General features: G+C 38.1%; 1 protein-coding gene across 2 annotated transcripts in view; it reads right to left on the bottom strand.

The window, feature by feature from the left end:
• Positions 1-26,003, bottom strand: part of ttbk2a (tau tubulin kinase 2a) — a 35,172-nt gene that overhangs the window by 8,009 nt on the left and 1,160 nt on the right. Inside the window, exons 2-14 of one of the 2 annotated variants that reach the window (XM_056476534.1) lie at positions 19,809-19,960; positions 15,585-15,732; positions 11,386-11,459; positions 10,885-11,025; positions 7,771-7,875; positions 7,619-7,684; positions 7,411-7,503; positions 7,186-7,311; positions 6,949-7,106; positions 6,638-6,842; positions 6,350-6,561; positions 3,389-3,935; positions 1,715-2,047 (exon numbers count right to left, since the gene is read on the bottom strand). In XM_056476534.1, the coding sequence (XP_056332509.1) occupies positions 1,715-2,047; positions 3,389-3,935; positions 6,350-6,561; positions 6,638-6,842; positions 6,949-7,106; positions 7,186-7,311; positions 7,411-7,503; positions 7,619-7,684; positions 7,771-7,875; positions 10,885-11,025; positions 11,386-11,459; positions 15,585-15,732; positions 19,809-19,877 (2,277 nt within the window). In that variant the 5' untranslated portion in view covers positions 19,878-19,960. The remainder of the gene's footprint in view (positions 1-1,714; positions 2,048-3,388; positions 3,936-6,349; positions 6,562-6,637; positions 6,843-6,948; positions 7,107-7,185; positions 7,312-7,410; positions 7,504-7,618; positions 7,685-7,770; positions 7,876-10,884; positions 11,026-11,385; positions 11,460-15,584; positions 15,733-19,808; positions 19,961-26,003) is intronic. The other variant, XM_056476536.1, reaches the window with a different exon arrangement.

Raw genomic sequence — 26,003 nt, 5'->3', positions numbered from 1 at the left:
ATGCGAATGTTTAACCAAACAAGCTTGCATGCAGATAAAAATCGATGTTTGAAAAACCACACACATTTTAATGTTACTGAGAGACAACGACTATAAGGTTTTAATATTCTTTAGACCAGAAGCATCCAGCCCTGCTCCAGGAGTGCCAACATCCCACCAGATTTAGCTCTGACCTATTTCACGCCAACTAGCAGGATGTTTTTAGTCATTGAAAAAAACTTATATAGCTGGTTTAGGCATGTTTGATTAGGGCTGGAGCTAAATTTTCCAGTGCCACTATCCTCCAGGAGCAAGATTAGATACACCTGGTTTACACACCTATATTGAAAAGTAAAACCTGACAGGTAAACAAATAAACCAGATAAGAGGTGGTTAGGAAAATTTTCAGAAGAATGGATACACACAAGCTTTGCTCTCAAACCTAGTGACTGAAGCATGATGCTGTGTTCACACCAGATGCGGAAGATGCATCAAGTGTGAGTGATTTACATGTTAAGTCAACGCAAGCGCGCGAATAGACATTCTGTGATGCGATATGCGCAAATGGCATGGCGCGAATGACGCAAATTGTATGAATGGCGAGGCGCGAATTGAGTGTTTTGTGCGTTTGATGTGCTTAACACGCATTTCGCGCGAATCGCTCGAGTTCAAAAATCTGAACTTAAGCAGACATTCGCGCTGCAAACCAATCAGGAGCTTGCTCTTGTGGGGCGTGATTGTGACGTAGCGCCTGTTGTTGGTGTCCCGGGGGAAATCCTCCAGCTGACACCAACAACAGTTCAACAAACTGGGCTCGGCTCAGTCAGAAGCACCGCTGAAAGCCTCCATCATCTAGGTTGATTTTTTAGAGAAGTTTATGAGCTCACAGAGCTGGATGCAGCTCTGAAAGGCTCTAGTGGACTCAGACACGGCCCTAAACATATCGACGCTGTTTTTAAGCCTTCATAAAGCTCATAAACACTGTTATTTTCTTAATACAATCCATGTTAGCTATTTAGCAATGAAGCTAGAGTCACCGGGCAGACAGAAGCCCTTCCTATCATGTGAATCCGCGTCTGTTCTGAAGTGAGGTGACGTGCGAATGAAGCGGATTTGACACACGAATGAAGCGGGGTTTGACACGCGAATGAAGCGAGTAAACTCAAATGTTCATGCGGCTATTTACACACAAATAGCGCGATTTATCCACGTGTTCCACGTCCGATGTGAACACAGCATTAGACTTGAATTGAAACAGATGCCTAATGAGTTTCAAGCTAGCATTCTGCTAAGCTAATGCAAGATTGGATACCCCTGTGAAAAACACAAGGAGAAAATGCTAGCAATGGCCTTGCAATGTAATAGAGAATTGCCAGACAACATGGCAAAAATAGATTAGCAGAAACTTAAAATTTTAGGAATGTTGCATTTGCTACATTTGTTTTTTTCCTAAGCTTGTTTTGTAGGGACTTCACTAGGTTTACAAGGAACAAAGCTATTAACTGTCCAGTATTTTAAGGATAAAACCTGGACAGAAAACTTCACTGGGCATGCATAACAGACAGAACATGATTCCTGGGGTTGTCTGAGGAGAGAGCGCATCAAAAATACTTCAGTACTACAGTCAAATATAACAACAACAACAAACGAAAGTTGCAAGACTGAAGAGAAGATATGTTTAGTGGGAAGCGATGGCCGAGGTTATGGGAAGCACAGAATGGGAGTGCCTATTCACCTGCTGAAGCTGTGCACGGGTGATTCGTATGACTGAGGGGAACTTGGTGTTTGCGGCAGTTGCTGGAATGGCAGGAAGTTTCCTGCGTCCAGGTGAATGGGCAGCGCGGGGCTGGGAAGGTAGTGGCAGTGAGCCGTGGCACGAGGAGGTGTAGGAGGAAGGATGGTTTTGGTGGTCTGCAGATTGGCTACGGCGTATCCCAGGTGGAGCGCGCTGGTGCAGGGGGTCCGACAGGGTGGTTAGGAGGGTGTGTGGGCTGGGGGAACGCAAGTGCAGAGGGCTGCACGTCCTTGCCACAAGCTCGTCGGGTTGGGATGCAGGAGAGGTTGGAAGCTAGAAAAGGAAAGTGGGGATCAGTGGAAAGGAGGCAAAGATGATTTTGTGAGGTGAATTTAGGGGGATGGGTGGGGATTGAGTAGTAATGTTGAGTAAAAGTCTGATTAAAATGAATAGTAAGATAGTAGGAGTTAATGAAGGAATGAGAGGAAGCAGATGGGTACAGCTGCACACATGTACTGTAAATAGAAAGAATGCAAAATCTAGAAAGTTCACAAAACAGACATTAGGGTCTTTTTCATCAGTCAGTTATTCAAACTCAGTTATAGGAACTAGTCACCATGCTGGTCCCCTAAGAACTACATTTTCCCCCAGGACAATTTCCCTGTGGCATTTGAATCATTCTGACACCATAGGAATTCAGAAGTGTGCCAGCTGACAGTGACATCAAATACTGCATTCAACAAAATCAACACCTGGAGGAGAGATCGTCTTTGATAATAAAAAGTGATATTGAGTACCTTGTCAGTGAACTATGACTGTGTGTTGTAAATACTGTTCCATCTGACAAAATGTCCATGACAATCACCTTTGAGTAACCCTAAGCTGGACTCTGCAGGATTGTGGGTTCCCAGAAGCAGGGTTAAACCTGAACTAGGAGCTAATTTAGTTCCACCCAAAAATCATTCCTAGTTCATCTGTAGTGAACACAAAAAATTATGCTCCAGAGCGAAGGTCCCTATTTGAAATAAACTTTTGGAGGGTTGGTATTATGCTTAAATCTGCAGCACACTATCACATTAGGTCAGTTCTGCGTAGTTTTACAACACTGCAGAGTCTTGACCTGAGCAGTGAGGATACAAGAGCTCAGGTAACAGGATCAGCTTAACTTAGACTAACATAAGCTTACATCACAGAGATGAAAGTGAGCTGTCTGGATCTCATTACTGTGGCTGACAGGTGAGCAGTTCTCAGAGACCACCTTTAACCTGCTGATCAGAGTGTGCATGCTGTAAATGAAGATTTCCTAAGAGACAGTTTTAAGATGGGCTGTTTAAGTAAAAAGTAGAAATACCCCGATTGGTTTTCTAATAGGCCAAAGTTTTGCGAAGAAAGCCTCAGCTACTGTCTAAGTTTGCTTATGATTCTTTCAAATTATACAATTTCCGACCACTAAGGGGCACTGTCAGTCTAATCCTCAGATACCCTTAGGTCATGGTGTTGATGAAATCTTTCAAAATTTGTCTTGATAAGCCATATATAGCACAGAGTGTCAGAAAGTGAAACAGTACTCTATTTGAAAACCTTTCAAGACTAGTCTAAAGATCACATGATCACATTAGGACTACAGACAATATGTCAAAGTGACAAAACAATAGCTTTCTGAGACCTATTTACCTGTGTGAGGGCTCCTTCAGCCAGCGCCTCACCAGGGCTGGTGGGGGTTACAGGAGGTCCACCAGAACCTGGGAATACACTGAGTTCCAACCGGTCCATCCTTTGTGGGCTACCGACTGTGAGAGGCATGTGTACGTCTTCTTGAACAGCACTAGGGGTAGATTCTTTATCCGGAGATTCGTCCATTGGCTGCAAAACCTCAGGCTCCTCTTCACACTCATCTGAAGGGCTACTAGTGAGTTTGGCTTTATGTCCAGGGCTGCTTCCTGCTGACTCCTTGAAGTCCTGCAGGTCAGAGGCTTTCTCGATCATCACCCAATCACGCAGCTCAACATCTTGCAGACCTGAGCTGAGGTGGACAAAGCCACTGTTGGCTGCACCGTCACCCTGCTCAGGAGATCCTGGCGAGGCAGGCTTGGGTGAGCCAGAGCGGAATTCCTCGTCGTAGTGCCAAACACGCTCAGTGGGACTTCCGTTGGATATGGCCATGCCAGGGACACCATCAGCGCCTCGTTCCTGTGCTGTACCAGGTGGCTGCTTCCCAGAACTGCTCATAAACACCAAAAGAATGAAGGCTAAAGTTCATTGCACGCTGAATCTGAAATTTTCAGTTATTCAACCTAATGCTGTGTCACATTAGCACACTGCTTCTGAAAATTTTGTCCATAATTAACAATTTGGAATGGGTTTTGGGAAGTTTTTTACATCCATAAATACATTTTGGGAATAGTTTTGACAGTTCAGAGCCATCGTACAATTGATAGCCAAAATCCAGAATGCTGTCACTTGCAGCATAGAGCACTCTATGACAAACAATGGCCCAATCCCAATTCTATTTTTGTACTCCTACTCCTTCCCCTTCCCCATGGCCCTTGAAACAGATTGTGAAGGGGAAAGGCTTCAAAATGTATCCCTAAGAAAAGGGACACCACTACAGCACCAGCACATGTCATCATATGTCATCGCGATCTCTTGCTTCATATGAGATCAGACAATTGTAACTGCTGTAGTTATTCCAGTTGTGTTATTTTTTGGTATTTATCTTCAGGAAATCACTGAAGGCATATATCATGTTATCATAATGATCTAATGTGGCAATAAAATCGTAACTATACTGCGCATTTACACAGTGGCCATATTCATATTCATATTCTATGTAAACCTACAAAAACAACATTAACATTATAGCAGGCACTGTAAAAGCTCATTCCCAGCCACTAGACATTTCTGACAAGGTATTCGAGAGTCAGATGTGAAAGTATGTTGTGGGACTACAGGCGTTATTATTTGGGACTATAGATTAGGTTTTTATTTTCATGTTTTTTTCAAAGCATGGCGTGGTAAAACACGAACACCATTATGGATATATTAAAACATGTGCTTTTTTGTTGCCAAAAATTCATGATAATAACAAAAAAAATAAATAAAAAAAATTGTGCATCTTCTTACTTCCATGTGCAGCCATGCTGCCATTGTAGATGTGTATTCTGGAAAATTTTCTTACTCCTTGGTTTCGAGTGTAGTCCTGAAAAATCTCAGTTTGAATGGGTATCTAGCCCTTTCCCTTAGCCCTACGCCTTCAAGCTAAAGAGAATTGGCACACCAAGAGGAAGGGCTAAGGGGTAGAATTGAGATTGGGCCAAAATGTGAAATATAAAGACAGAATGTGGTTGGATAATTGAGAACCACTGTTGTAGACATGTATTAGACTGTTGTAGACTGTATGCTGGTTTCAGTGCCTGGCGCACCTTTATCGCCTTTTCCCATTCAGGATTGGTTTACGGATCATTGTGTGATGGCAGCAGAATAACAAGTAACAAAAAGTCACTGATTTCTTGAAATAAACTTGGAATTTCGGGATTATCCCGTGCAGCTCTTCCTCGCTGTACAGTGAATTGAATAGACACAATATTTGCTTTCTTAATTGAAGAAGAAGGAATTTAATTGATACATTGGACTGTATTAATTGCACTGAGTGTGCAATGTTTCAGTGCGTAATTAATTTTTCCGCATACTAATACGAAAAAAAAACCCAGAAAAAATTATTCTAAGTCAGTGTGCAAAGACCTTAAGTCTCCAAAACAAGCTTTTGAATGCTGAATATTTAAAATTAAAAAATGTTTGTGTGTAGAAGACCAAGGGGTTCCCAAAGTGGGGGTCACAGGATAAAGAGGGGAGTCGCTTTGTGATTTCCAAAAGTCTAATTCATTCATTCATTCTTTAATTTTCTTTTCGGCTTAGTCCCTTTATTAATCAGTGGTCGCCACGGCGGAATGAACCGCCAACTTATCCAGCATATGTTTTACGCAGTGGATGCCCTTCCAGCTGCAATCCATCACTGGGAAACATCCATACACACTCATTTACACATATATACACTACAGACAATTTAGCTTATCCAATTCACCTATACCACATGAAACCCACACGAACACGGAGAGAACATGCAAACTCCACACAGAAATGCCAACTGACCCAGCTGAGGCTTGAACCAGCGACCTTCATGTTGTGAGGCAATTGTGCTACCCACTGCACAATCTTTTCTTAAACTATTAGAAATGTCATATCTTATCCATATCCATACAAAAGAAAATAAATAGTAATTAATAGTTAAATTAAAAAAACAACATGCAAAATGTGACCCCTGGGGGGATTACATTATATTAAAGATGCAAAAATAGCGTCAAATGCAGCAAACAGATTTTATGGCACCAGGTTAATTTTGACACCTTTAGGGCACTCACGTACATTAAAAGTCAATATAAGCCACAACTGAACATGGAAGATGGTCTCTGAGTGGTGTTCTCCAAAATTAAAACAAGAATAGTCTCGGGCCTATTTGTAAATTTGCGCCATTGCGTGCAAGGTTTGTATATTTATAACAACCTCAGAGGATATTGAGTCACTGTCATTGTTATTTTGCGGGTCAAAAGGTTTGGGAACCCCTGTAGAGAGACTTACCAAGCTTCTACAAAACGCTCAGTGTTGGGTTTGGGCTCCAAAGTTAATCTCTTCTCCAGCTCAAAGCTATGGATGTTGCGCAGTTTCCTCAGAAGGGGAGTGTCTCTATCTGAGGGCACCAACTCTGAGCGAACTCGCACTGGCGAACCAATGCTAGGCCCAGCAAGGGGGCTCTGATTGCCTTGGTTGCTATGTTCATCATCAGTTCCTATCTGGAAAGGAATGAAAGCAGAATTTAAAACGTGCATCATTGGAGAAATATTTCAATGAATGATTTCATTCTGGTACCTTCAAGACAGCAGAACTGATTCTGTTCCGGTTGCGGTCCAAGTCCTCCCAGACATCAATCTCTTGGTTCCTGAGAGGAAGTTTCGGAGATCCAAGGAGATGCTCGGGCCGAGGATTGTCACCATCACTAAGATGCTCGTCTTGCAGAACTTCTTCAGTGTTCTCCTTGAGAAGATCTCCAGGCACCAAGGAGTTATTAACAATGCTGGAAGAGAGAAGTAGCACCTGAGAACTCTTCGTGGGGATACAGCTACTTAAAATGCAAACATTTGAGAGAATTCAATTAGACATAAAGCAGTCATATGTTTTACCCCATCTGAGCTGGTGTGAGGCGTGTGTGGTGCTGGGGTGTGTTTGCCATTGCGGTGATTGTCATTGGGCTATCTGAGCTTATCCTTTCCCAATCATATGGGTCGTTTTCCACTACGTTGTAGGTTCTCATGCTATTCTCAAAAACAGTTCTCAGCAGCTAGAGTGGAGAGATTATATTTATGTCAGATTGACCATAATTATGGTAGATATTCCATCATTCTCTTGATATTTTTTACCTGATAGTCAGGTTTGGTAAAGTAGTCCAGATTGCTGATGTGGTCCAGAAAGACAGTGAACTGTGGGGGCAGGTGTTTCAACATAAGCCGATGATCGTACGTCTCTTTTAACTTCCCCACTTGCTCCTAATGCATAAACAAACAGATATCATCATTATCATCCTCACTTCCCAACAGACAAGAAAATGCTTTCATAGCTGGTTTTTCTTCCAGCCTGATCAGCACCTTGTCTTTGATTTTCCTCCAGGGCAACTGACCAACTAAGAACTCCACCAGCATGTAGAATAAAGACCACAAGTCATCATGTCTTCCCATTTCCTGTGACAATGTGATCAAAACAAATCTGATCAGACCACAATTATCCAAGTTAAAAAGAATGATTGATGAGATTGTGATGCAACAACATGGTGAACATGTGGGATTCTTACAGTACCTTGTTTTTGTGTGCGTTGACTGAGGCGTATCGTACTGTACCCCTAAACCCTGCAACAGGACGTGGCTAAAGAGAGAAAAGAATCTTACAATACAAAAAAACGCACATAAACATACATTCAGAAAGACCATTTGTGACTGATTAATACTGACCGGTCTGACTTCTTGACAGGAGTTTGTAAACTGGCGCGCCAAACCAAAGTCTAACATGTAGCAAGTTCGACATGTGCTAGGGAATCGCCCCATGGCAAAGTTGGACTGAAAACAGTGTGGACAAGACATTTATTACAATAAGGTCAAACTCTTTTTAGCTATAAAGTTCCCTTATTCTAGTTATGACACCAACTTTATTTTATAAAAAGTACAACTTCTTTGTATACACGTTTGTAAGCAGTAGTGTTGTTACAATACTGGAATTCGATACCAATCAGTACTGAAATTTAAAAACTGTCCAATTCCCGCGAACATTTGATCACTGCAGAATATACTTTGATTGGGTGTGAAGGTCATCAGTTCACTGAACTCACCACTGCTTACTGAGTGTAACCACCGATACAGAGACACTGGAGCCTTTTAAAGCTGGCAATGTTTAACATGTTCAACCGCACTGTAATGTTAGCAGGAAATGGAAGTCTTTAAAATTTCAGAACCGATTGGTATTGAATTCCAGTATCATGGCAACACTAGTAAGCAGTTAAACATTTTTTTTGCTGAAGATACTGAGCAGCAAACTTCACTTATAAGGGACATATAAAATCATGATGGTGTAGAACAGGGGTTCTCAATCTCGGTCCTGGAGTGTCCTGCAAAGTTTAGTTCCTACCCCAATCAGACATACCTGGGCTAGCTAATCAAGCTCTTACTAGGCTTTCTAGAAACAACCTTGCAGGTGTGTCGAGGCAAGTTGGAGATAAAGGCTGTTTCCCAATATGCGTTCTTCAGCGGTCTTGCGTCCTCATGTTCTTGTGTAACGTCATCATCAACTGCCAAAGTTCAGTTCCAATACTCAAGACCGCAAGAACAGAAGAAGGGTGAAACTTCCCGGATGTGTTCTTGATATAGAGGATGCATGGATGCCGACTTGAGCACCGAACTCGCTCTATTTGCGACTGGATGTGGGAAGCGCAGCATTTTATATAGGTTTATTATTAAAGTTCAGAGATATCACTTATTTACCTCAGGAGTTTCCCTAAATGAAACGATGAATATAAACATTACCACGAAAATCTTACTAAAGGCATACACATTAAGGGTGTTTATTTGCTGAAATTCGTATTAAAACCTGTTTTATTTTTGTTGCACAATGTATATTTGTAAAGTCTTTATGCTTATTATATATTGTCAAAAAAAGGAAAAACAAAAAATCGCTGTATGAATGCTGTAATGTTTAAATAATTTTCAGTTAGAAACGCTCTGCATTCTCTGCGTTCTTGGAATTGAGAAACAGCCAAAATCTGCAGAATACCAGTCCTCCAGGACTGAGTTTGAGAACCCCTGGTGTATTAGAAAGAGATAATGGTGCAAGACGGACATTAGCAAAAAAGGATATGATCAGGCAAAAGTCAGGAACGTTTATTAAAAAAACTTTCCAGCACTGGAAATAAGAGGTTGCTTTATTTCCTCCTGACATGTTAAGAACATTAGTTTTCCTGTGTTACAGGGACGAGACACACCAGGCCAACAGTCTGCCTTTGGGCAATCTCTGGCCCAGAAATTGTGAGCATCTGTCAGGCTACTTTGTTTGGTGTGTTCCACACAGTAGCCTACCATTGGCTTTATGTCAGTGAGAGTGAAAGTTATTTTATTTTGACAGTTTTTCTAAACTTTAAAAACAAATTACGCTGTAAATTTTAGTTTAGTTTGTTTAATTAATGGTTTTGTTAGTTTTATTTTAGTTTTTATTTTGTGAACATTTTTCTATTATATTTTATATATTTAGTTTCAGTTTCAGTTTTAGTAATTCTAGTTTAGAAGAGTTGACAGGACACGTCCAACAAGTGTCAACCAGGGCAAAGTTTAGTGTTTTCACAGCTTACGTTTAACTCTTGTGCAACCTTTTTAGAAATTAAAATAAAATAACACTGAACAGACACTAAACCCTGAACTACAGAAATGTAACTTATAGGAATAAAAGTAAAAATTATGAAGATTTAACCTGATTGGTTGATCAGCTACAAATCAGAGTATAAGGACAAAACTGTAAATGACTAAACCAAGCAAATGACTCAAGTCAAGATGAAAAAAACAAAGAAGCCTTCTGCCATTTTATCGAATTTGTCAAATATTTGCAAGCCATGTAAATTATCAGAAATATTTGCACAAGCAAATCCCTCTGTGACAGTCAAAAAATACTGTAAAGATGGTACATTTACGCTGCTTTGTTTACAGTTTGTATGTGTGCAGAAATAGGTTTTTATTTGTGGAATCACAAGACAGATAATGCCCCCTGCAGGTATGAAGAGTTACATGCGCTCACCCAGAAACAGAAAGCACATTTTAGCTTCAGTTGCCTGTTGTCCACCATGAGGTGATAACACAGTTGGCTTTCATCAACACTAATTCTTTGACCCAGCTTCACAGAACCAAGATGTGCTGTCTTTGGAACATACCTGCCTTTCATCTTCATTCATTTCATTCATTCATTTTCTTTTCGGCTTAGTCCCTTTATTAATCTGGGGTCACCACAGAGGATTAAACAGCCAACTTATCCAGCACATGTTTTATGCAGCGGATGCCTTTTCAGCCACAACCCATCACTGGGAAACATCCTCACACACACTCATTCACACACACATGCATACACTTCGGTCATTTTAGCATACCCAAGTCACCTGAACCGCATGTCTTTGGACTTGTGGAGGAAACCGGAGCACCCGGAGGAAAACATGCAAAGCACCCGGGGAAAACATGCAAACTCCACACAGAAATGCCAACTGACCCAGCCAAGAATAGAACCAGCGACCTTCTTGCTGTCAGGCGAATGTGCTACCCACTGTGCCACCGTGTCGCCCTTTGTTCATTTCATTTTTGTTCATATTATTTTCTTCATATTATTACTATCCTTTACTTTAGCGACAATATAGAGACATTAATTTACACGAATACGCTTGGAACATCTAAAACTGAAACTCTAAAATGTGAAACTGTGCCCAAAAAAGTGAGATACTGTTTTATTCTGAACAGCATTTTTCAGAACTAACTTCAGAAATGCACTGTTAACTGTTCATGTAATAGGCAGCTAAAACAGTTGAAAGCAGCAGTTCTTACTGGTTTAATATCTCTGTGTAAAAAGCCCACTGAATGGATGCTCTCGATGGCCTCCAGTATCTGCAGTCCCAGCCTGAGTGTAGTGCTGACTGTGAAAGTGCCACGGTTCATGCTCCTCCGAAGATCCGCTAAATTACGGCCCTGCAAAACGCAACAATTAATCAGCTTAGCTATGCATTGTTGATCGAGTAGCAGGTTTAACGCAAAAGCACACACAGTCTGACTGCAAAGTTGCAAAAATTCTACATGAATAAAGACATATTATTACATTTGCATCTTAAATGCTTATTAAGTACATGTAAACTATAGGAAAATGTGCATTTACCTTGTGTATGCTTCAAAATAAGAGGCTTTATAAGTTGCTTTAACCCTCACTGTTATTAATTTATTATCTTCAAAGCACTCTGCCCTCTCACATTAAGTTCAAAATAATTAGCATCATTGTTTCAGCTGTAATATTAGGGACACAATAAGAAGCATAACCGGTCAATCAGACCTTACCTGAAGTTCCATGACGACATAATTAAAGCGATCATTGCGGCCACATCCAACAAACCTACAAACGTGATCTTTCCCTGAAAAAAATTAACAAGATGACAATTCATTAGTCAACCTATTATAGTAACTCATTTTACATGCATAGATAACAACCAGTCATATTAGAAAATGTTTTATTCACTTTTTAGGTACTTTATAGTTAAACCACTGGGATTTACCATTTTAAACTCAATTTATCCGATCTCTGTGTCTGGAAGGAGCACTTTTAGCTTAGCTTAGCTTACCATAGATCATTGAATCAGATTAAACCATTAGAATCTCGCTCATCTCTCTAGTTAACTAGGTAACATCCATATTGGCTTTAAAAAAAGGCACTTTTTATTTATTGTTGGTCTTAGTACATGATAAAACTAGAAATGTCAAGCTTTAAATAGGAAAACTATCAAAGGTCTTTTTATTAGTACAGTATATTTTGAGTGAGATGCTAATGGTCTAATCCATTTTAATGATTTATGCTAAGCTAAGCTAAAAGTGTTCCCGCCAGACACTGACATTGGCTAAATATATATATAAAAAAAAAATTTAACTCTTAAAACTGTTTAGGTCCAGGGGAATTGTAAAGTAAGGGTGCTTTCACACCTAGACATTTGTTTCAGAACCTGTCTCGTTCGCTAACTTGGAACCCGCAATGGTGCTCAGATCCATGCCAAAGCAATCAGTCCAAGACCACCTGAATGAGGTGGTTTCGGCTCGATTGAAATGAACTCTGGAGCGAATCGATTGCAGTGAGAAAGCAATAAATTATTGTTAGCTATATAAAGAGAGAATTATCAGTAGGGCGAGATGTCATTCTTACCAGTAAATGTGCGTTTCATGTTGAAGTGAAAGCATTTTGAAATATTAACGAGATATATTTATCTGTTATGGAAATTGACTGAAGTTACGATTTGATATTTCTTCCATATTTTAATCTTATAATATCTTGGGGGTAACGCGGTGGCGCAGTGGGTAGCGCTGTCGCCTCACAGCAAGAAGGTCACTGATTTGAGCCTCGGCTGGGTCAGTTGGCATTTCGGTGTGGAGTTTGCATGTTCTCCCCGTGTTCGCGTGGGTTTCCTCCAGTTGCTCCGGTTTCCCCCACAAGTCCAAAGACATGTGGTATAGATGAATTGGATAAACTAAAAATTGGCCGTAGTGTATGTGTGTGAATGAGTGTGTGTGGAAATTTCCAATTGATGGGTTGCAGCTGGTAGAGCATCCGCTGCGTAAAACATATGCTGGATAAGTTGGCGGTAAATTCTGCTGTGGTGACCCTAGATTAATAAAGGGACTAAGCCGAAAAGAAAATGAATGAATGAATGAATATTTTGCATAAGGCCTTGTGCGTTTCTGCACTGACACCTCGAAAGAAGCATCAGCATTGATCTGCATCAGGATCTGACTGCAGTCTTGATTCATGCTATTTCTCTCTATAATTTAAGCCTATAATGCATAATTCTAGACAACGTTTTTTTAAATAGACTAATTGATTCAATTGATAGATTTTTACAAAACTTGACAACTGAAATGAGGCAATGTATGAGAAAGTCTTCCCCCTGGTTTCTGCTACATTCATTCTTCCGTGGCTGGGCGCCACACCAAAATTCATCCCGCCACGGCTACATTACAGCTTCTTATTCAAAACATTCAGTCAGTGTTTTTTTAATAGCGGATTATAATCGCACCAAAATGTATTAAAAGGGAAGTGAATTATAACAGAGCAAACTTTTCTGTAACCGTAGTAGTGCTGTGTTTGTTTAACCCTTCAAGGTGACATGCTGACTGACTGACTGACAGGTGCGTGATGCATGAGGCTAGCAAACATGACAGAGCTTTCAGTTAAGATGAACACAGTTTATATAACTATACTTTATTTATAGATAAAGGTCTATGGTTTTGCTTGCAATGACTTTATCTTGCCAGAGTTTATAGCCGTTTGACTTTACTTCAGGATGCATTAATGCCACTTTGTAGGTCTATTGGAGTCATTCATAAATATTCCTAGCAAATCTAACAAATGTCGGAGACATACCCGTTAAATAAACGCACTAAATCGAGCTTCAGCAGTGTTTATTTGAGGGCATACAAAAAGTTTTGTGCACAAACAGAGGAAATCAGCGCGCAAGCAGAGAACATCATGCTCGTATTACATAAATGTGATCTCGACTTGTAATGCTGCGCTCACAACATTTGTCATTGAAATAACGCCATTGATAGTTGATGGATCTGTGTAAAAGGCTGCCGCCACAGCTGGAAAAAAATCCTGGAGGAAACACTGCTTACCACTCTGATTTATACAGACGATGTCTGTGGGTGTCAAAATAAAGTGCATCTTTGATCTTATCATATGATCTTTTTTCTCATCATCGTAAATTAAAACAACGACATATGACAGCTGAGCGAAATCCATGGGACTAATAAACCCTGAAACTCTGACCAACGTGAGGAGAGTTTACTCTCACACGACTTGTTTTAACGGTTTTTGTCTGTTCAGAAACTTTAGAACCACACCGTTTAGAACCACACCAAAAACAAAAAATAAACATTGTAACAATTTTAATCCCTGTTTCGCAACAAAACAATCAATCTACAGATGTGAAAGCATCCTAAGACTATTTCCCCAAAAAAGTGGAGTGTTTACTTTTTAAGGTTAAATCGAGGGTGTCATTTTTTAAAGTTATAAGAAAAACTCGAAAAGAAAATGCTAAGAAAATGTAGAAAATGCCAACTTTACAGATCAAAGTCACATATAATGTTTCTTTTTCTGTCCACATGCCCTCGACTTTTCCTAACGGGGGGTCATCCAGAGCAGGGGGAGATTTATGGATAAAGGTCAGTGCAGCTTAGCTCTCCTGGGACTCTTTGGGCCACAGTAGCAGATCAGATCAGCTGTACTGCCTTCTGATGTGACGCATCCTGCAGTCACACCATATGAACATTTCTTCCAGTCCTCCACTATTATGATTATTCCGAGAACGAGTCTTCAGTTTCTTTATTTATATAGTCATAAGTAGACCAAATTATGAAAAAAAAAAACTTTACATAACCACATACGGTTGAAGTCAGAATTAATAGCCCTATTAGAGGCTTATAATTTAGACTTTAATATGGTTTAAAAAAAATAAAAACTGCTTTTATTCTAGCCGAAATAAAACAGATAAGACTTTCTCCAGAAGAACAAATATTATAGGAAATACTGTGAAAATTTCCTTGCTCTGATCATTCCTTGCTTCTTGATCATTTAGAAAATATTTTAAAAAGAACAAAAAATTCACAGGAGGGCTAATAATTTTGACTTCAACTGTATATAAAAGTCCATGCTACTTATATACGAGTACATTTCAACTTATAAAGCTATAGTTTTGTCTATGGTCATGTGTGCTAATGAGGGTCTGTTTTGTTTACATCTCTTCTAAAAGGGGTGGGTGTTATGAGTAGATATAGAGATCTCCAGTTACAAGTCTTTCCCTCAGGAAGAGATAAAACCACTCGGTCCTTCCACATTACAGCCAACATAATATAAGTACATTGATTTTTTTCATAAGCAGAGCAGAGAGTTTGAAGATTTAATGGAGGAAGACTGTAAAGTAAAGGAAAGAGGATAATATCTGTGTCATTGCTGGCCTCTGTTAATTGATTTGTTGACTCTTTGCCCAGCAGAAGCAAAGGCACGGTTTGGTTTCCAGGCTGGCTAGCGGCTACAGATCCCTACAGTACAAAGAGCTGCTTTACATCATAGATGTTGCTTCCTCTCTGTGAAGCTGTTAAGACTCCATCTTTGAAATCTAACGATTATTTTGGAGCAAAACTGAAATGTAGCTAAGCTGAAATGTACATTAAATATATCCAGTAATGCATAAATAATAATCAAAACATAGTTAAAAAAACTGTATCTATCAAATCTTTTATCAAGAAATTAGTAAAACAAGATGGAAAAGTGAATGAACAGATTTCCATTTTGATATATTTTATTAGTAATTTAATCTTGTGATGACCATGCTTAATTGTCAGCATAATTACTCCAGGCTTCTGATTTGCTGAAAACGATTGTGCTGTCTAATATTTTTTGTGGGAAACTGATTTTATTTCATGAATCTTTGATCAATTTTAAAACAGAATTCATTTGAAAAAGAAATATCCATCTACGTTACTTAACAACTTGCCTTGAAGTTTCTTCAACACCGCCACCTCCATCTTCAGGACCTGTTTGGGTTGTTGAGCGGACTCTGCCTTCAGAGCTACACTGGTGCGGGTCATCAAATCCAGAGCCTCGTAGATCTCGCCAAAGCCGCCACCGCCAATTTTTTTCATCTGAGGTAAAAAGCACAAATATAAAAAGTTATTTAGCTGAATATTCTTTTCTGCGTTGACTGAGGCTCTATTTAGATAACAAATACCTATCCAGATTATACATTCTAAAAATATATTGAGAGATTTTAATAATGTATTAAAGAGCACCTACGATGAAAAGTTGGGACAGTGTGTGTATATACAGTTGAAGTCAGAATTATTATTCCCCCCTTCCTAGCAAAGAAAATTTTCACAGTATGTCTGATAATATTTTTTCTTCTGGAGAAAGTCTTATTTGTTTTATTTTGGCTAGAATAAAAGCAGTTTTTAATTTTTTAAAAACCATTTTAAGGTCAAAATTATTAGCCTCTTTAAGCTATATTTTTTTTCGATAGTCTACAGAACAAATCATTGTTATACAATAACTTGCCTAATTACCCTAACCTGCTGAGTTAACCTAATTAACCTAGTTAAGCCTTTAAATGTCACTTTAAGCTGTATAGAAGTGTCTTAAAAAATATCTAGTAAATTATTATGTGCTGTCATCATGGCAAAGATTAAAATAAATCAAGTTATTAAAACTATTAGGTTTAGAAATGTGTTGAAAAAAAATCTGCTCTCTGTTAAACATAAATTGGGGAAAAAAATAAACAGGGGGCTAATATTTCTGACTTCAACTGTATAGTGTGTCCACAGTCATACTGGAGTAATATAAATCCAACAAGTCTTTTTTTAAATTTCCTGACGTTAAAATAAGACCCAAATCAAAGTGATTTTGAGGCCCACCACAACACGTAGGAATGCGGTTTTCCCTGCCCACCGAATTGATTGACAGGCGCCATGTTTCTATAAAAACATGTATACACACGTCCACAGAACTTTTTTTGCAAATGAACTGGAATTCAAATATTTGTTAAAACTCTCTATGATTTTTATAAGTTTAAAACTTTTTTTAAAACAGAGCATGTTTGTAATAAAGACAGTAAAATTGCTTTGTAACTATAAGCACTACGGCCGCATGGTGTCAGAAAACGCTAATGTGTGTGTGTGTGTGTGTGTGTGTGTGTGCGTGCGTGCGTGCGTGCGTGCGTGCGTGTGTGTGTGTGTGTGTGTGTGTGTGTGTGTGTGTGTGTGTGTGTGTGTACCGCAAACGGCATTTGTGTGAGACTCATCATTTCATAATGGCTTGAATAGACTCCACCTCAAATACATCAAATAAAATATACTTGGTATTTTTGACTAATGAACTGCATTTCAACTTAATTCGTGTCTCAATCCTTTACTGCTGTTTATCTAACGTAAAGCAGGAGAAGCAGACACGCACGTTGGAATGGTGGGCGGGGAGAAGCAGCTCATTTGTATTTAAAGCCACAGACTACAAAAACAGCTACAGTGTATTCAGTCACCAAAATGGGCAAATTCTGGAGGCGATCTGATGCGTATTTTGAGCTGAAACTTTACAGACACATTCTGGAAACACCAAAGACTTATCTTAGATTTTGTTAAAGGGGTAAAATAGGTGCCCTTTAAATACTTAAATCTTGAAACAAACATTAGCTATAATTGTTAAATGCCGTAGAAGTAAAAGTTCTGTCACATCCTGTCTTCCATGTGTGTTTGTTTTCATCATGTGCTCCTTTGTTCCAGTTTCCGTCATGTCATTATGTTCATCAGTGTCACCTGTGTTCATGTGTAACTAATAAAGAAATTAACAATATTATTGTAAACCTTATTGTAAATTGTCATAATTTTATATGTATAAATAGTTAATTATGGGTTTTTAATCATAATAATTGCTAAAGTAAACAGTTAAACAGTAAAATTTGTTAAATTTGAATTCTTATTTTTAAAAAAAATATGCTACAGCCTTATACCAAAATGGATTAAATTCATTTATTTCCTCATAATTCTACACACAATACTCCATAATGACAATGTGAAAAAATAGTTTTTTTAATTTTTACAAATTTATTAAAAACAAAAAAGTTGAAAAATCACATGTACAGAAGTATTCCCAGCCTTTGCCATGAAGCTCTAAGTTGAGCTCAGGTACATTCTGTTTCCACTGATCATTCTTGAGATGTTTCAGCAGCTTAATTGGAGTTCACCTGTGGTAAATTCAGTTGATTGGACATGATTTGAAAAGGCATACACCTGACTATATAAGGTCCCAGTGTTGACGGTCAAATCAAGCATGAAGACAAAGTAATTGTCTGTAGACCTCCGAGACAGGATTGTTTTGAGGCACAAGGCTGGGGAAGGTTACAGAAACATTTCTGCTGCTCTGAAAGTTCCAATAAGCACAGTGGCCTCCATCATCCGTAAGTGGAAGATTTTTGAAACTCCAGGACTCTTCCTAAAGCTGGCTGGCCATCTAAGCTGAGTGATCGGGGGAGAAGGGCCTTAGTCAGGGAGGTGATCAATAACGCGATGGCCACTCTGTCTGAGCTCCAGCGTTCTTCTGTGGAGAGAGGAGAACCTTACAGAAGTCCACCAATCAGGCCTGTATGGTAGAGTGGCCAGCCGGAAGCCACTCCACACCTGGAATTTGGCAAAAGGCATCTGAAGGACTTTCAGACCATAACAAACAAAATTCTCTGGTCTGATGAGACTGAAATTGAATTCTCTGGAGTGAATGAGAGGCGTTACGTTTGAAGAAAACAAGGCACCGCTCATCACCAGGCTAATACCATCCCTACAGTGAAGCATGGTGGTGGCAGCATCATGCTGTGGGGATGTTGTTCAGCAGCAGGAACTGGAAGAATAGTTTGGATAGAGGGAAAGATGGATGCAGCAATGTACAGAGACATCCTGAATGAAAACCTGTTTCAGAGGGCTCTTGACCTCAGACTGGGGTGACAGTTTATCTTCCAGCAGGACAATGACCCAAAGCGCACCGCCCAAATATCAATGAAGTGGCTTCACAACAACTCAGTGAATGTCCTTCAGTGGCCCAGCCAGAGCCCAGACCTAAATCCTACTGAACATCTCTGGAGTGATCTGAAAATAGCTGTACACTGTCACTTCCCGTTCAACCTGATTGAGCTTGAGAGGTACTGCAAAGAGGAATGGGCAAAAATTCCCAAGGATAGGCGTGCCAAGCCTGTGGCATCATATTCAAAAAGACCTGAGGCTGTAATTGCTGCCAAAGGTGCATCAACAAAGTATTGAGCAAAGGCTGTGAATACTTCTGTACATTACATCTGTACATCTGTGATTTTTCAGGTTATTTATTTTTAATAAATTTGCAACAATTTCAAAAACTCTTTTTTCACATTGTCATTATGGGGTATTGTGTGTAGAATTTTGAGGAAATAAATGAATTTAATCCATTTTGGAATCAGGCTGTAATATAAAAAAAATGTGGAAAAAGTGAAGTGCAATGAATACCTTGCGGATGCACAGTATATCTAGTTTTTAAATAGTGATTATAGGCTTTTAGATTTAATGCAGAATTGAAATGAATATAATATAAAAGCATGCATTTGTTCTCGGTGTACTAGTTTCACAACGCACTCAGCACAGCAGTCAAATGATATTGTCTATGATCTATATTTTTTTATTTTACTATTTATTTCTCTTGACATCGCAAGTCTTTTATGCCACAATCTCTTTTGCCCTCTCATGTCACTTCCTTTCCCCCTGAGATCTCCCCGAACAGAGACAGATCTGGATTTCTCCATGGATTATACTAAATTGATTCAGCAGCAGGATTATACAACATGTTTCGTCAGGGGAAGCAACGTATTAACGATCAGTGCACTAAAGGAGCTGTTCAGTGCCTTACACAGATGCTCGCACACACACACACACACACACACACACACACACACACACACACACACACACACACAACATGACGAGATCAGCGTGAGGAGTGAGTCACTACTTACTGAACACAGTCTCACTCATATATGCAAATGTAGACAAACAGTTTCAAGTTCTGTCCTTTATATGATGCTTCATTTGTAGGGCAGGATTTCATTAATGTGAGCCTCTATCTCTTTAAGAGGTGCTAAATCAATAACTAGACTGTCTGGTCTTTTAACAAGCAAAGCACTTTGCTGATGTGCATTGGATGAAACCTGCAGACTTACTATTTTCCATCGTTCCTTCACCAGAATGCCCGTGGACAGGATGTCTATCTGCTCCAATCCTCCGCTCATCCTGTCTGTGGTTCTGCTGTGAGCTTGCCTCCTAACACCAGCGAAGGAAACCGGGGACTGGCATTGGAGCCCTGTGGTGCCCACTGGACCCAGAAAAGAACAGCGTGTTAGAAGTGTCCCACTAAGCAGGGTTATTTTAGTAAACGAAATGGTCAAAACTATTGGTAAAAAAATGTAGAATGACAAATTCAGAATAGATGAAAAAAGAAAACTAATTGAAACTGACAACAGTCACTGAAAAACTAACTGAAATAAAATAATAACTAGAAAAAAAATAGTAATGAATAATCACTAATCTCTCGCACTGCTCTACAGTGATCTTGATCAGCTCTTCTTCAGTCTCTTCCACAGTTAAAACTGTACTTTACATGAATTTTCCGAAGATTTTTAATCAGGTTCGGTTCAGGACTCTAGTTTGGCCATTTCATTATTTCAATGGTTTCAGCTTCAAGAAACTAATTTAACCCATAGGCTACAGGGGCGGTTCAGAGTTGACCGATCAGAGTATATCTGTTATGTGGAAGCAATTCAGGTGCATTTAATATCTCCTTAGTAGCAGCACTTGAATTTTGCGCTGCTATTAGAGCACTATCAATTTCACAGCTGAAATACAGTAGAAGCACAATTTTTCCAACTGTAAACCATTTCTCTGCTGCAAGTAATGAATTATAATTATAGGTCTATCAGTATTGAATTGCGATTAATGTATGTTGAAAGATCCCGTTTGTGCTTAGTTATTCAGCAGCGATGCACCAGGGTCTCTTAAAATATAAATAGTTGTTACATTTTTTTCCTAAATAGTCTGAAATAATGTGCTACAGTTAAAATGTGGGATTTTAATTATATTCTATTTTTTACACGCTTATCATGTAGTAAAGTGTTTCATGTACTGAATAAACATTTTTGCAAGGTATCGTTTTACGTTTTGTTTGCAACTTTACATTCATTTATATTTATTTTCCTTCGGTTAAGTCCCTTTACTCATCAGGGATCACCACAGCGGAATGAAGAGCCAACTTATCCAGCACATGTTTTACACAGCGGATGCCCTTCCAGCTGCAACCCAGTACTGTGAAACACTCATACACTCTTACATTCACACACATTTAGTTTATTTTGGCCAATTAGGCCAATATAGTTTATTTAATTCACCTATAGTGCATGTCTTTGGACTGTGGAGGAAACTGGAGCACCTGGAGGAATCCCACACGAACACTGGGAGAACATGCAAACTCCACAAAGAAATGCTGTGAGGCGACCGTGCTAACCACTGTCCCACTGTGCCACCTGAACAGCTTCACATTATATGCCTATTCAGTATTTTCACTCTCTTCTCATATAGGATGGTGGGCCAAATCAAAGGTTTCCATGGACCAACTTTGGCTCGTGGGCCCTAGTTTGAGCATCTCTGATCTAGATTCTCTGAAAAGTCATAGAATACTTTCCAAACAGACCAAAATATATTAATTTTGTTTTTCGAAAATAGGTTATCTTCTCTAAGGCAAGGCAAGAGGTCATGCCCTTTGTCCACTGTGATACACCAGGACTGTCTTCTTTTTTCCAAGAACACGTAATAACATGTTTAGCTTCCAGCAAACATTAAATTAACAGCAATCTTTCATTCATTGGTTACATTAAAGTTCAATAGACAAACATGCAATATACACAAGCTGGGATCAAGAGGAATTACTTCCTCTAATCATTACCAATGATTTGACTTATACAATATTCAGTATTTAACCCAAAACAACTTACTTTAATACACTCCCACATACAATTAAATAAAGTTCCCTTCTCTTGTTTACATTTATAGCACGTATCGGGGACATTTGGCTTTAGGGCTGTGCGATTAATCGAAATCAAATCGAAGTTGCGATTTAAAACTTTGAGATTAGCTAATCGCAAGAGGCTGCGATATAAAAAAAGTATTATTTAATCTTCCCTGGCTAGAGCAAATGCGTGCATGGCGTCTGTGTGTGACAGTCTTACTAGTCAAGTGAGTGAGCACACTTTCGTTCTGCTCAATCAGAATTGCACAACCGAACTATGTGGAAAACAGAAAAACAAACAGGAAAGCATGGACAAGTGGGATGATGGCACCTGCCACTTCAGAAGCATTAATAGATCAATTATTATCAAAGAAAAACAGCACATCGTTACTATGGGAGAATATTTTAGTTTCAAGTCACAAAACAATTTAAGTTAAATTTTTTGTTAACTTTATGTGTATTCCATGTGCATTCCCAGCGCTCGATGGAGGTATGTCGTCACCTTAGAATTATAAGGTTCTATCTGACATTTTTGTCAAAATTGAGTTATTGACATATTCTTATTAATTGACAACTTATTTACATGATGTGATGTTTTTTATAAGTTGTTTACATTTTAAGACCTTTTATTTAAAAAGCAAAAACGGTTTATCTACAAAGTTGAACTCTAGCTTGGCTCTATAAGGTTCTTTCTATGAGCCAATCAGCATTTTTAATGCACGCACAAGGACCAATCAGGATCAGCTTTCTTTGTCATTTCACCAGACTGTTCCATTGACAGCGGGAAAGACCAGAAAGACAAAATCACACAAAATTAGAGTCTAAATAATACCACACCACACAAAATTGAGATGTGTGTCAATGTGATGATTTAGAAGCATTTTTTGACATTGAGATGAAATGTTAAATTTTACATTGTTAAAAAAGAAATGAATATTAAAAAAATTCTATATAAAATGTGAAATATTTTTATTTGTGTATATATGGTAAGTGAAACATTTTTTCTGTGTTTATTAAACTCATTTGCCCACTGTATTTTTTCTTTTAAAGTCTTTAAATTTAATATTAAGCCTTGAAAGGCAAATACTTAATTTAATTCATGGGGCATATAATTCATTAAATATAATTCAATAATTCATTTAAAGCATAAAATTTTATAAATATTAACATATTAATTAGATAAAATTAACAGCTGCACTGGACAAAATCTTTAGCACAGCTTTGTATGCTTAATTTGAACAAGAAAAAATATTCACCTAAAATAGGAAATAAATGTTATAGAAAGCAAAAATTTTACTTTTTCAAGCATGCACATATTGTTACAACACAATAGTACAACAAATTATATATTCTTTGCTTGTATTTCTTGATAAGTAATGCTTCAATAAATGATCTGCCAGATAGAACCTTATAATTCCAAGTGGAAAATGACTTTTCAGAATAAGAAGGTTCTATCTGCATTTACCGTGGTTTTTTTCCTCCAATTTGCGAATGTAAGAGAAATTTGATAATTCACATTTAGAGTCTCTGTCATGTTAGTGTATGAAAGAGAACTGTTACATGAATATTGTTGGGTACATGAAATGCAAAAACTTTGAAGCTCAATATCTCAAAATCATTTAATACGCAGATAGAACCTTATAATTCCAGGGTGACAATGTGCATCGTCTTTAGTGACTGACTTTTATGTACTATAAAAATCAAATTTGTCATTTCATTTTCATAGGACAGTTATAAATAGATGCATTAGTTGCATAATTTTAAAGCAGTTTACTGATTTAAATGCTTTTTATTCTCCTGTAAACCAATTTAATTAAAAACTAGTAGTTACAAAGCCCCTAGTGTGGACTTTACCTTCCATTTTAAAAAAGAACTTACAAACAGCTGGTGCAACGCTACCCAGGAAATAACTAATGCCATAACACACTACCTCGCTAAAGACACCTTTTAATGCAGTGGCCAAAGAGAGATAAAAAAAAACTCATCTACTCATCTACACCTATTTTAGAGCACCACAGCTGTACGTTTAATGTCATGATATTTTGTGTAGCATCTGTGATTATTATTTTGTTTTAGACATTATAAGCTACAGAAAGGCTCTTATCAGCCATGTTAGTTTGCTAAGTGTTCTGTATTTTTATCATTATTATTTTTGTTTGTATAATAAGCTACACTAATTAGAGTTCAACTTGTTTATAGAAAGGTAAGGTCATTTGTACTCACGTTTACTCAAGAGAAAAACGAATGTTTCATTTCCGAATATTTAAAAACAAATTTGAATAAATGTTTAAGTAAATTAATATCTTTTCAGTAGTTAGAATTTTAGTAGTAAGAAGCTACGATACAGATTATTGAGCTGAGGCTTGACTACAAAATTAAATCACAAATCAAATCGAAATCGCAATATCTGTCAATAAAAAAAATTATTATAATTAAAAAAATAAAAAATAATCGCAATTAGATATTTTCTCCAATTCGCACAGTCCTATTTGGGATAAAGTAATGCAACTTAACTGGAGGTGTTTGTCTACTAAGCCATTTATATTGAGTGCTTGTTGTCTGAGTTTGTAGGCTTTGGCCCCGCTCCTACTCAATATTCTGTTTCAGTTAAAAGCAAATCACCATACTGAAATAAAAGTCTCAGCAACTTCTGGTTTACGGGGACTTTAAGTGAACAGACCCTTATCCAGATTAAGAGCAGATCCTCATCCTGTTTAGTGCTGAACTTGTGAGCGAATCCAACTGCAGTCTTGAACCAGTTGGCCACTGAGATTCTCTACACTGTTATCTCCTACATTTGTCTTTAATCAACAACCAGCCTTTTTTGATGACTTGAATGAGTTACATTAAAAAGGAGCAGAATATTTTAGAATAATTGCAACGGTCAATTTCTCTTGCTATGACTGAAAGGTTCATCCTTTTGCTCTTCATCTGGACTTAATCTGCTGAGGGGTTTCAGTCAGAGTGGCTTAATATCTTTCAAAGTGTTTGAAAACTGGAAAGTCTGGCTGCCAGTTACATTGGGTTTGGATTTAGATAATTATGGTAATTACAACCAGCTAGCAGATTAACTCCTTAACCTAATTATCTTTCATGACCATTTCAACACTCAGAAACTCCACACTTTCAGGTACGGTATGTGCTCAGGAATATTTGGGAAGGTTGTGAATTAAGGTTAATAATACTGTAAATAACGTTAATTTTCTTGCACTGTCTTTGACAAGACGTCAGTCGTCAGTGTATCATAAGAAGTCAAGATACCATATGTTTGTGTTGCCTGTATTTGTTTGTTTAGCTCTCAGCGTCCCAGCCGCCGCAGAGTTTAGATTTATGAATCTCCAAGGACCACGCTTTCAGCAAAAAAAAAAAACATTATTAATGTTCTGCTGAATAAATAAAAGTAATGTGGATGGTGTAAGGGGGTGAGTAAATCAACAGTACATTTTCATTATTTGAAATAACAAATTTGTGTGAATAAATCTTAACATAGTGGATGGACAAACCAGACAAATAGCCAGCCTATTAAAAAGGGGTGGTTCTTTTTTTCTCAAAAAGTGGACCTGTCTGCAGTTATTCGAGGTTCAAATACTGCATTCTAGTGACATTTCAAGGACCAATTTGTGCTGGATTAGTTTGTCGGATGATTATCATTACCACACTTTTTCATTCATTTATTTATTTTCTTTTCAGCTAATAGATTATCATCCATTTTAAAAACAAACAAACAACAACAAAAAAATTGTGAATCTGTTAAAACTTGTTTTAAAATAAAAATTGTAGCCTATAAGTAAATAACAAACTGGCCAGCTCATTTTCTCAATCAGAATTTGTCCATTTAAATAATAAAAGCCTTTTTTTTTTGGTTATTTTATTGGATATTCTTCTTAAAGCCTTCTTTTATTGGTTATTTTCACAATTTATGATGGCATACTGTCAAAAATTGGACAGATGAGCTCAAATAGGGGCCAAATTCTGGACTTTGTCAGAAGAGGGGTGGATCTTTTCGAACCACCCAAACCCCCCTGGCTATGTGCCTGCATCAATTTTTTTTTTTTCAAATATCTTGTGTGCATGGCAACACAATTAAAAACAATTGTTTAGCCAAAAAATTATACTTCTGTCAGATATTCGAAAGAATAAAAAGAAGATATTTGTAAAAATGTTGAAAAAAACGGTAACCATTGACTTCCACAGTATTTGTTGTTTTTTTAAGATGGATGTCAATGGCTTCTTCTTTCCAAGATTTTCAAAATATCATCTTTTGTGTTAAATAGAAAACAAGAAAGTCAAAGTTTTGGAACCAATTGAGGGTGAGAAAATTGTGAGTAATATTTTGGGTGAGCTTTTCCCTTAAGAT

This window comes from Danio aesculapii, chromosome 17 (assembly GCF_903798145.1).
Source record: "Danio aesculapii chromosome 17, fDanAes4.1, whole genome shotgun sequence".
In the NCBI taxonomy this organism is placed as follows: Eukaryota; Metazoa; Chordata; class Actinopteri; order Cypriniformes; family Danionidae; genus Danio; species Danio aesculapii.
Note: the sequence above shows the minus strand (reverse complement) of the source record. Positions and strands in the feature narration are given on the sequence as shown.